This window comes from Ptychodera flava, chromosome 9 (assembly GCF_041260155.1).
Source record: "Ptychodera flava strain L36383 chromosome 9, AS_Pfla_20210202, whole genome shotgun sequence".
NCBI lineage: Eukaryota > Metazoa > Hemichordata > Enteropneusta > Ptychoderidae > Ptychodera > Ptychodera flava.
This window is the reverse complement of record NC_091936.1, coordinates 29,066,364-29,078,379: the sequence shown is the minus strand read 5'-3', so window position 1 is coordinate 29,078,379 and position 12,016 is coordinate 29,066,364. Positions and strand designations below refer to the sequence as shown.

At 38.5% G+C, this 12,016-nt stretch overlaps 2 protein-coding genes across 3 annotated transcripts; one reads left to right on the top strand and one right to left on the bottom strand.

Moving 5' to 3' along the window:
* The first annotated feature begins 2,789 nt into the window (after positions 1 to 2,789).
* Positions 2,790 to 5,230, top strand: LOC139139654 (uncharacterized). 2 transcript variants are annotated; one of them, XM_070708521.1, is made up of 4 exons: positions 2,790 to 3,585; positions 4,193 to 4,342; positions 4,653 to 4,814; positions 4,966 to 5,230. In XM_070708521.1, the coding sequence occupies exons 1-4, from the start codon at positions 3,349 to 3,351 to the stop codon at positions 5,185 to 5,187; spliced, it is 771 nt and encodes a 256-aa protein (XP_070564622.1). In that variant the 5' UTR covers positions 2,790 to 3,348; the 3' UTR covers positions 5,188 to 5,230. The 2 variants fall into 2 exon arrangements, with proteins under 2 accessions (XP_070564622.1, XP_070564621.1); XM_070708520.1 differs by lacking the exon at positions 2,790 to 3,585 and having other exon boundaries at positions 3,778 to 4,342.
* A 3,594-nt stretch (positions 5,231 to 8,824) lies between these two features.
* On the bottom strand, positions 8,825 to 9,555 carry LOC139141262 (prostatic spermine-binding protein-like). Its single transcript, XM_070710887.1, has 2 exons — positions 9,358 to 9,555; positions 8,825 to 8,995 (listed from the first exon to the last, which is right to left on the bottom strand). The coding sequence occupies exons 1-2, from the start codon at positions 9,553 to 9,555 to the stop codon at positions 8,825 to 8,827; spliced, it is 369 nt and encodes a 122-aa protein (XP_070566988.1).
* Between the last annotated feature and the right edge of the window lie 2,461 nt (positions 9,556 to 12,016).

Below are 12,016 nucleotides of genomic sequence, written 5' to 3'. Positions count from 1 at the left end.
TAGAAATACTCAAACCCAAGGGAGCCATGAAAAAAAGGCAGAACTAGATAAAAAAATGCTTTTAATTTTGACGAAACTTGCCTCGATAATGTAACTACTTGCATTCATTGTCCACGAAAATGCTTGAAACGGAAACGCCTCCAGGAATTTGTCATGTTAGAATTGACTGAAATTGGGGTTTGTCACGCAATAACAGATGAATGCAGATAATAGTACAGTGTCGCTGTGAAATAGCGGAATATCATAAAGTACCGGTACCCGAAAGGACAAAGCCTGGTTACTTTAGGTACGCGTACGCAATTTTCTTTCCGTGCTTATCTTGTTAATTTCCTTTCTCGATTAGTTTCGTTCCATTTCAAGTTACCGATGTGGGACAGCTGGCTGATTTCACATGGTGCATTTGAAGTGAAAAATGCAGGTGTTTGAAATCGTTTTACGAAAGCAGAATATCACAGCGATTAGGTGTTTTTTTACTAAACATAATGCCTGCCTAAAAAGCTATAGTGATAAACATTATCTGGACTAGCATTTGCTAAATTGACGTCATAGCGGGACAATTTGTTCCAACCAAAATGCCCGCTTTCACAAGTCTGTTCCATTTCGGTAATTGACTGTTGATAACAAGCACTATATTTATTTCTTCGGGTGTAAACGGCAGTAACAAAAGCTGAATCAAGCTCTACTATGCGTACCCTACACGCTTATCCTCAATTCTAGAAAATACGTGCCGAGGCGTTAGAAATATGAGGTGTTTTAAAAAACACATACAATAGCCACACTCAGAGCTTAAGTGCTCTCGAAATTTGCAGCAGAATTTCGCGAAAATCATTCTTTTCGCAATCAGAGGAAAAGAAAGCTAAGGCCTCGCTGAAATGTGGTTTCTATGACAATTTATTTTCAAAACCAGAACTACAATGTGTCATTTTGTCAATTTGCATCAAAATAAAACTTCAGGACACGACTGATAAAGTATGCAAGTTCCCCGAGTTCCGTGTGATATAACAAATCAATGCAATTATGAAAAAAGAGCAAAAGCTCATGATAATAGTCTGTTGAAAATCAACGTGCACGTTTCTAACATGTGAAATCATTATTGTAACAATTCCGATTTCTTGAAATAGCAATAACTTTGTTTACTCTAGTTTTCACTAAAACAATAAGACACTATGAGTGCTTAAACTTTCCCCAATTTTAAAGAAGAAATAAAAGTTAATGAAGCAAAAACAAAGGCTTACGACTTTGCGTATACTATGGGTCTTTTGCTATGAACAACATATCCCAAAATCCCTCGTGCATATCCGAAATTAAAATTTTAAAATGACTTCTGTACAAAAAACTATTACAGCGGTCGAAGCAGTTTCATATACATGTAAAAGCCTTGAAGTGATTGGAAAACTACAAAACTGGTGAACTACGAAGACACGTCAAATGCTGACTGTGCTTTACATTTTACTCGACATTTCATGACCAAAGTCTGGGAAGAGCCAAGGTTTATCAACGAGAAAGTCGCGTAGCCGTTAACCCTTTGAGCGCCAAAGTCATTTTTTGTCACCTTTAGAAAATATACTCCAGTCAATTTTTTTCAGATTTTTGTCAAAATTTTGATAACAAAATGTAGCCCATGAAATGTGATGTCCATTTGGTCCAAAATTATCAAAAACTTTCAGAGAAATTCATAAAAAATGGCAAAATGTGGCGGCAAAATTTTGGTGGAGAAAATTACAGCACTCAAAGGGTTAAACAAGTTTCGTTTTTAAGCTATTAAGATTCAATTAGTTACAAGATCGCACGTATGACTATTTATGACTGGAAATATGCCAACATCCTGTCAGGGAAACATCAAATCAGGGACCGTGATCAAAACATCGATTTTCACAAGTCCGTAATTGTGTTTATCGGCTTAAGAAAACGTCTTTGATTTTCCGTGAAATGTCAAGAAGCGATGGAAATTTAGCATCGAAAAGCTTTTGGTCACATTCTTTCAAACTATGTGATCACAAAGCACTGGAATGAAAGCAGCATGTATAGACAGTCGATAGAAGCTCAAAAAAACGAGGGAAATTGAAAATTATAATCCGATATAACGGGACAGTGTACCACAACTAGAGAGGTATCATTGCACAACGCTTTTCTCTATTACCGTCTTTCTAATGTGTCAGTGATTTGACGAGTTCACTGTGAAAAGTTTTACTTTGCTGTACTAGTGAGAGGAATCTACTTGCTTGGACGCGCGGCTCTCTACCGGTAGTGCACTATTGAGAACATCACCTGGAAAAGTTTAATAATCTATAGCACACACTTCTGTTTAAAAAACGGTTTGCGTGCAAGATAAGTTATTTTCATCCAGGTAATTTGTCCTGCCCGATTATTGCCTGATATGTATTTTCTACTGTTCATACACAATGCGTATTTTGATGCCGATATGGAGCAATCCGTCAAACCGAAAGCACTGTGTTACTTCGACATTGGTAGGCCTAGGGTGAAGTGCAAGAAAGCTACAAAATACGTTTTACCGAGAATATTTGGAAAAACTACGTAATAAAAATAAACGTTTAAGGCTCTAGTTTGATATAGGCCTATATCTTTGCAATTTATACTGAAGCAAACTTTTGAATTCGAAACTCGCTTACATTTCTGGCTAGGATCCTTTTAAGATTCAGGCTATCCGGACAAAATAATAGGGTGCTTTGAGCGTCTATGAATATATGAATTATGTGTCCTATCAAGAACGAATGACGATAATCTATAACCCATTGCAAGTATAGGATAAAGCCCGAGTACGAGGGCTCTTCTGGTATATAAAGTCCAACCCAACGATAAAATGTCGAGGCCGCAGGCCGAGACATTTTATCGTAGGGTTGGACTTTATATACCAGAAGAGCCCGAGTACGAGGGTTTTATCCGACTTAAAAACTATCGCCCCTAACTGATGTATTTTCGTTTTCAATGTGTTTACGTCAACCATCCCCTTGTCAATGTAACATGATTAGGATATGAATTAAAACTTTTATTTGTGAAATAGCCTTCCAATGTAATGGAACATCCTATAAATGCCCTAGGGCACATTAGTTTATGTTTGTACCACCGCAGATTTTGTGTTGCAGCTGGTTTCCGCTGTGTTACCAAATTTGAATATTAAAACGTACCAGATGTCTACAGAATATGACATGTTCACTTTTGATTGGACAGTACTTTACTACGGCGCTGTCATTCGTTTCTGGAATTTGGTGACGTGGCGTGCTTCAAAGGTTAATATTTGTCTTCACAGTATTTTAGTTCCACTCTTGCAAGGAGCTCGAGTCTGGTGCCGTCGCATCGTTGGTGGGTGTCGTTGTTTAAATCCCTTACATGTACATCGGTATGGAAGTTACTTCGAAATCCGTTGATGAAAAGAGCAACACAAAGAGGTTTGAAGTACTTGTAAATCAAAATGATTTTTCGGATATTCGCGAAACAAGAATACCTAAAACTACACAGGCGAATACAAAATGGGCTGCCAAGGTTTGGAATGATTGGGCAGAAAATAGAAATTCTATTGGCGTTACAGTATCGCAGTATGACCGAGTGCCCATTGATTTCAGTGAGGTGAGTGCCACGGAGCTGAATTTTGGCTGCAGTATTTTTATGTGGAAGTCCGTAAACGTGACGGCGAGAAGTACATACCAAACACACTTTATCAGTTGGCCTGTGGACTCCTACGACATTTAAGACATAATTTTGGGCGTTTTGATCTAAATTTCTTAGACGACAAGGATTCAAACGTTGTCACAAGTTGGCAAATTCTTGATGGTATGATGAAAAAGATGCACGCTGAAGGTTTAGGCTGCAAACGCGAGTCGAAAAATGCCATCATAACAGAACATGAAAAATTATTATGGGATACTAATACCATTAATTTGTATTATAGTAGCCTTGGGCTGTCATACGGAGTCTTCTTCTATACTTGTAAATGCTTTGGACTCAGAGGAAGAGACGAACACCGCAGCGCCTTGAAGTGAATCAATTTGCATTTGGTACGGACAGTGTTGGAAGCTATGTTCAGTATATTGGCAGAGAAAGTAAAAATATTAAGCACGGGGTTCATCAGCGCAATGTCCAAAATAAAGTGATAAAACAGTACGCGAATCGTGATGATACTGAACGATGTGTTGTTGCTCTTTTCAATAAATACATTTCGTACATTCCATCCAAGGGACCATTTTATCGGCGACCCCTTGCCAGAAGCGACGGCAAAGTTCAATTTTCCCTTCAGGTCATAGGGAAAAATCTGTTAGGAGACTACATGTCTCGCATGTTTAAAAGTGCTGGTATTGAGGGAGAATATACAAATCACTGTGGCAAGGTAAGATGATGCAAGATTAATACGTTTTTAATGCACTACAATACCTCAAGAAAATATTTGAAAATCATTTCAGTAGTGAAAATAAGGCTGTATGAAAATTTCTCAATGGAAATAAAAACAATGCCAACGTTTTCACATTACCTCAACTTAACTCTTGGGTGATTGATTTGTTAGCTTTCAGAGTAAAATATGGCAAACCCACAATTTCATCGTGACTTGTTAAATTAAGTAGGAGAGATTTTGAGGAAAATTTGGGAAAATCTAGCCGAAATGTTCACAGGATATTACAGTGTTAAATGTCATATTTCAGGTCACCACTGCCACAGCACTTTATCAAGCAGGCGTGTCAGAGGATCTGATTATGAAGCGCACTGGTCACAGAAGTATTGATGCGGTCAGAGTGTACAAGCGCCCGTCAGATGAACAGTTACGTCATGTCTCGGACCTCTTACAGCCACCATCATCCAAAAAGGTAGAAGTTTGTAATTTTTATCTTGAAAATGCATTTAGTGTTTCCAGGATATCGATTGTTATATGCAACATGTGTAGGAATAATTTGACTGACTGAACTGTAAGATTTGTTGTAAGTAGTGTAATTTATGCTACGCCTTTTGTATTCACAGGAGTCGAAACCAGATATCGATACTATTTCAAACACCGGCGGGCAAAGGTCCATGTCCAACCCTGCCAAGAATGAAATGAATGATTCGCTCCCTAAGCTTCCGGTTTCAATCGCTTTGTCTGAGGATGCTGACCGCAGTACTTGCACCGAAAACCACGATCAGCCAGCTGCGTGCTTCAAATTCACCAGAAAAGACGTCTCTTTTGAAATAAGTCTGTTTTGATTTGAATTCTCTTTATTTGGATAATTTATTCTAAAAAAGCAAATCTAGGGCCTTTTTATATAAAAGCCCTAGGGCTTTTATGTAAAATGTGCCTGGTGCTCATTAAAGTATTGCAGAAACAATTTCAATGGTGTATGGTTTATTTTATTTTTTACCCCGCAATTTCCCTGTGCTTCAGTGCCCTCCCCACTATTGCAATTCGCATTATGATCGTAACCAAGGCTTTACGAGTAGATAAAACACCCTGAATTTAGCACTCTGATTGGTCAATCAACAGTAGATAGTTTTTAAGGTGCGGTTAACATAAGCATGACTAATATAATACTTTGGTACACGCACTTGCCTGTTGCAAGTTGTGATGACCAGTAGGCTTACCATCATGACATGTTATCTCCACGATGGCAACTAACCATACACATTCATGTTGTAAGATAAGTATTAAGGTATCACGTGTCTCGACATTTAAAGACCTAAACCTTCGCTAACAATTATTGTAAGGAAACTTTAGACTATTCTCTTTCGAAAACAAGAATAAAATTCGGGGTTCGCCGTCCAAATTTTGGTACTACATGTAGAGAAAGGAAGTACCAAATATATGATACCGACACTTGAAATTCAAAATGGCCGCTATCCCCGTGTAAACTCTGTGGTGAAAATTTTGACAATTTTGACAAAAATAAGCTGATTTAAACTTTATATACTCCATGAGCCTCAAAATGAGCCCCCTCAAGTGGTAGAGAAAGAAGGTATTGTAAAAGTCTGAGAGCCCCAATATCTGTTCAGGACGTACATTCTTTAGGCACGCACCTGAAGCGCACTAGCCCCAATCTTGCCAGAAAAAAACTTTAGATTTTCTGAAGTGAGACTCCCTAGATTTATGAGGCAAATGACCTGCTAGGATAATGTTGATTAGTAAAATTGTACAGTGTATGCCCGATGCTCTTCAGTCTTACCCAATTATTGAACCTTCGCATTGCCGGAAAAAAGTGAAGAGAGGCCGAAGGGACGAAGATGAGACCGAATTTGTCATCGAGAGTGGAAAAACATCATTTTAGCATTTAGTATTCTCAAGTTTATCAAAGTTTTTTCCCCTCGAGTTTAGATGCTAGATAACGAACTCTCATCGTTAACACAAATTGTTGTATTGTAAAGTAAAGAATCATCAACCCTATACAGTAAAATCTGTAAATGTGTCGTGTTCACCTATTCACTGTTCAAAGTTGACGGGTACATTCTAATACCACGACCCACTGGCAATGTTCCCTTGGTTTTATTTGACAAGTGAGAATGCCATTTCTTGATGATTCTTGTCGTCCAATGTGATCAACATCCAAAGAGGGACGTTGCAATTTCGCGCGTGAAAGAAGAAGCAGACAAATGTGCCGAGTGCATGATCGTCTGCCAGTCGGTCACGCGTCGGTCAGCTTGTGACGTCGTGTACACTCTCCCAGGCGCTGCTCGTGTAACAGAGTCTATAATCAAGTGCACCCTCACACACGGATAGGAATTAACCGACACCTGATTAGTGTCGGAAATTGCCATGGCCTAAGTGACTGAAGTGCCCGGTGCAGAAAATTGTATCTGTTTTAATGAATATTTGTTTCGGGTAACTGTGATTCGAATTAAACCTTACATAACATTTCGGGTATCGCGTCACGTGCGTGTGCTCGTGGAGAGAGAGAGAGAGAGAGAGAGAGAGAAGAGAGAGAGAGAGAGAGAGAGAGAGAGAGAGAGAGAGAGAGAGAGAGAGAGAGAGACAGACAGACAGACAGACAGAGAGACAGACAGACAGACAGACAGACAGACAGACAGACAGACAGAAGATGCTCTCTCTCTCTCTCTCTCTCTCTCTCTCTCTCTCTCTCTCTCTCTCTCTCTCTCTCTCTCTCTCTCCAATGAAACTAAATCAATAGATATAATTACTTTGTACTTGAAGTAATTTGTTTTATTATTTATATCGCTCTGCTTTGAGCATCGACCACTCTAATTTCCCGCGAGGACATCTGTGTGTTTGTGTGTGTGTGTGTGTGTGTATGTATAATATATATATATATATATATATATATATATATATATATATATATATATATATATATATATATATTTATATAGATATATATATAGATATATATAGATTCATATTATTCGTCTAATGATCGCTACAGAGAGCACATGTAGCGTGAAACTCTGAGTAACGCCTAAGTCCTGTGTTCTACTTGTTATCATTTTCTACCGTGTGTGTGTGTATATATATGTATAGGATAAAGCCCGAGTACGAGGGCTCTTCTGGTATATAAAGTCCAACCCGACGATAAAATGTCGAGGCCGCAGGCCGAGATATTTTATCGTAGGGTTGGACTTTATATACCAGAAGAGCCCGAGTATGAGGGTTTTATCCGACTTAAAAACTATCGCCCCTAACTGATATATTTTCGTTTTCAATGTGTTTACGTCAACCGTCCCCTTTGTCAATGTAACATGTTTAGGATATGAATTAAAACTTTTATTTGTGAAATAGCCTTCCAATGTAATGGAACATCCTATAACTGCCCTAGGGCACATTATATAAATGCCCTAGGGCACAGCAGATTTTGTGTTGCAGCTGGTTTCCGCTGTGTTACCAAATTTGAATATTAAAATGTACCAGATGTCTACAGAATATGACATGTTCACTTTTGATTGGACAGTACTTTACTACGGCGCTGTCATTCGTTTCTGGAATTTGGTGACCAAGGCTTTATGAGTAAATAAAACACCCTGAATTGAGCACTCTGATTGGTCAATCAACAGTAGATAGTTTTTAAGTATATATATATATATATATATATATATATATATATATATATATATATATATATATATATATATATATAAAATTAAGAGGTATGAAGAAACATTTTGATTAAAATTCGTTTTGAAATTCTCAAAGTTGCGAGACCTCAGCAGGTCTGGCGACAGACGAACGACTCATAAGCTAAGGTTGCGCACACTCACCTAACTTGGAGATACCTTTTGCCCGAGGCGAGTCTGGAAGACTCTTTGACACAACCACGCTGATTGAAATCCTCTGGTTACAGAGAAACACCCAAATGACGTCAATGGAAAACGTTTACTGCATTTTGCAGTCGTCGGTCGCGCTGTTCTTATGTGTGTTTGACTTCGTTCAAAGCCGGCATATGCTTAAAGCTTCTCCTTTTCATTCAAGTGATCTGTGAAAAAATATAATCCCTACGCATGTGAGATTATGTGTAATAATAATCGATTGCGTGGAAAGCCTTTGTACATCACAGCCGTCGGTTTATTCATTACATCACGGGTCAAGTGCTTTACTGACGCAATTCAGTGGCCTAAGAAGACTAGTGCGCGTAATTTCTCCCTCCAGCAAAAAGGCCCGTCTCGTTATGAAAGCAGTTTATCTATGTCCTCAGATTACTAAGGAAATTGATGACTCAAGCTCGAATCCAGTGGGGCATAAAACATTCGTAATGATTGAAAAATACGTGTATGAGCGATTACAACTGATTTACTATTGCTACCAAACGCCTTTGTCGTTTTAACTTTAGTATACTTAATGTATGTGAGAAACGACCAAAACCACTTTTTGACCAAGGTTAGCTTAGGTCAAGGTTATTATCACTCACTGTTGCTCATTTTTGCTGATGTCTGTCGCTTGCTGTATTGCTGTGTTCAGGTAGCCACTTTGATTGACAGTTGTCAATATGAGGTTACGATGTTCCTCAAGGGGGTGGTAGAAGCCAATAGTGACATTAAAAAGCTGTGACCCACAAAATTCAGCGATCAAACTACACTGAGAATAATGATCAAGCAATCAAGATGGCAAATGATATACAGTGTAATTCATATAATGTGATATCAACAAAACATTGAAAATTCGTATTCATTAGTTAACTTAAACTGTTACCCTCACTAAGTGACCCCCTATCCGGGTCAGGTTTGTAAAAATGACCCAAAATGACCCAATGCCTCCGTTCCAACCCCTTCTCCAGCAATTTATCGCGGTATTTACCGTGTAACGGGGCTTCTACTGAGTAAAGGAAATGCAAGAGTTGAAGGACTTCTCAGACCTTGGCTCGGGTGAAATCCGACCACTTCAAAAAAAAAAAAAAAAAAAAAAAAAAAAAAAATTAAAAGTGCCGATATTCGTATTACATTCTCATCAACAGTATCGTCATCGTCTTCGTCATCACCATCGTCATTATAGTCATCGTCGTCGTCGTCGAAGTTTTCATCATCACCATCACCACTACCATCACCACTACCACCATCACCACCACCATCATCATCATCATCATCATCATCATCATCATCATCATCATCATCATCATCATCATCGAATCTGTCATACATCTAGTGACCTGACATCGATTGAACAACCACGTCAGGCCAGAGTAAAACAGAGAGAAAGGCATGTATAAGTGAACGACACACTTTCAAGAAAGGCAAGTACTGGTATAAACTGATCTCTTATCGGTTTTTGATTTGTCTGTACTCTGTCAGCGTTAGAAGTGGTTGAAACTATGTGAGGCGCCAGAACTGTTCGAACAGACACTCCAAAAGTCACACTGTCCCCATCGAACCTGGACTGTCTTGAATCAAATTAGATCTGTCTCGCCTGCCACAACCTGGATAAGTTATTGGTGGGTGACCCTAGCACAGTCCAATAGGCTCCTTATTAACACTTTATGAATTATGCACATCAACGACATGTAACCGAATACAAATGCAGTATAACTTATACAACGGCAAATTTCATTATCGTAAATTGAAAGGAGGATAATTTGAATAGGTCGCTTTCGAAGGTCACATCTCCAGAAATCGACATTCCTGGATAACGTCATGACAACAACTGAGAGATTCGGGGTTTTTAAAGAGGATGCTATTATTTTACATGGGTAGAACACAACGGTACTGACTTTCTGGTGGGTAGATCATTTACAATGAAAGGGAATGGTGTGGTTGCAAACCTTTTCTGTCAATGTTTGTCATGATTCACCTCTCATTTTAGTAGATTCGGGTGATTCTGACAGGTGATTGCCACTTTCTTCTCATTTTGAACGAAAACCATTACTTGCTGTGTCTACCATATGTATGTATGTATGTATGTATGTATGTATGTATGTATGTATGTATGTATGTATGTATGTATGTATGTATGTATGTATGTATGTATGTATGTATGTATGTATGTATGTATGTATGTATGTATGTATGGTTATGCCATTATCAACACTCAAATTCGACAGGTGGCAGCCCAGTCACCTATAATATGGTTGTTCACTTCACGCTACTGAGAAGTAATTTAAACGTATGTCATTTGAAAACATTAAATTCTTGGGTTAAGGTAAACTCACTTGGACTGAAATCGATTATCTGAAAGTGAATGGTACATCCAAGATGTTCTTTATGTAATGTAGCAATTATTTCAATGAAATACCGAGTCTATCTTTTTTCGGTTTGATGTATCATAAGAGAAAGGTCATCTGTTCACTAAAAAGTTTGATACTCAACACTTTCAAAGAAGTTCCTCATTCAAATATTACGAAGAATCTTCAAGTATCTTGTTTTCGTTTTCTCGTGTCGTGATTTACGTCATAGATGCGTGTATCGCTACGACTTTCATATGCAGAACACATTGCTCGTAGGTTGAAATCACACAAATGCGACTGAAAATTAACGTGTTGGCATGGAGACATTCCACGAGATTAATTTTAACATCAGAGTAAGACGTAGAGAAACTCCCAAGTGTGCAAAGGAAAAATATGAATATCTGCTAACTTAGGGGGAACTTTAAATCCTTCAAAAACATAGATAAATAAAAAAAAAGAACTTTTTTCGTCCTGTACACGTGCAGCGAAAATCTCTGGGCAGCATCGGTTCTCTGATGCACGGTGACGTATTTTGGGTATTAGAGTCTAGTATAACGTTTCCATCGACGGAAGGCGGATAACCTACCAAAAGGTCAACTACCTATGACAGGAGTGATTCGTCTTTCAAAAGAGATAATGGCTTTTGCAGCGTGAATATGGCGATTTGGCACTTAATATCACAACCCATGCAGTGCATACCACTTACTTAGACCGTACACACTGGTAAGGCAACGTTGAAAAGGTGAGTAAAATGAAGTTGAGCTACCCTCTCAAGGAATGATTTCCGACGTTGGTTTTCTGAGTTAAACAGCCCCTGTAACGAGGACAAAAGGGATTGGTTTCCGTTAAAATGCGGTCATCTTTAATCGATGGTTTTTTAAACTGAAGATGAACCGTGACGCGCTCCAGAAGAGGACGAACGACTCCGCTGAAGATTTGCAATCTCCAACTCACTTTGGCGATAAATACCCGAAAGATTTTCATCCATGGTTTTCAATTACAGACAGCATTAACAAATAAGCTATCTTGGGGAACAACTCAGGGGAATACAAGGAGAAATTAACGAGTGTTGAAGGCAGGATGAAACTGATGGTTAGGTCAAACAGTTGGATAACAGGATCTGGCTGCCTGGGCATATCTTTAAATAAGACAGCTTTTTAACATATACATGTACCTCCTTATAACAATTTTCAGTTGAACATCTCTCAACATTTTTTCTAATAATTCTTTTGGTATTGTGTGCGAAAATCCACACGCAAACTACGCAGAAAAATCAGTCCTGGCTACATTTTGAATTTTCTATCTTCTACTTTTTACACATACCAACTGTATTCCACGAACAGAAAGCAAACCAGAACCTTTCCGATGGATCCTGACCGCCATTCATTCTGAACGCCCCCCTAAGTACACAGATTACAGAGCTAATGCAATTTAGCATATGT

Bases quoted from the DNA above. Each gene is read 5' to 3' on its own strand.
- LOC139139654 (XM_070708520.1), top strand. From the start codon at position 3,950: ATGCTTTGGACTCAGAGGAAGAGACGAACACCGCAGCGCCTTGAAGTG. The intron at 4,343-4,652 runs GTAAGATGATGC...GTCATATTTCAG, and splicing joins ATACAAATCACTGTGGCAAG to GTCACCACTGCCACAGCACT. The intron at 4,815-4,965 runs GTAGAAGTTTGT...TTGTATTCACAG, and splicing joins AGCCACCATCATCCAAAAAG to GAGTCGAAACCAGATATCGA.
- LOC139141262 (XM_070710887.1), bottom strand. From the start codon at position 9,555: ATGTATGACAGATTCGATGATGATGATGATGATGATGATGATGATGAT. The intron at 8,996-9,357 runs GTAATACGAATA...CATTATTCTCAG, and splicing joins ACGATACTGTTGATGAGAAT to TGTAGTTTGATCGCTGAATT.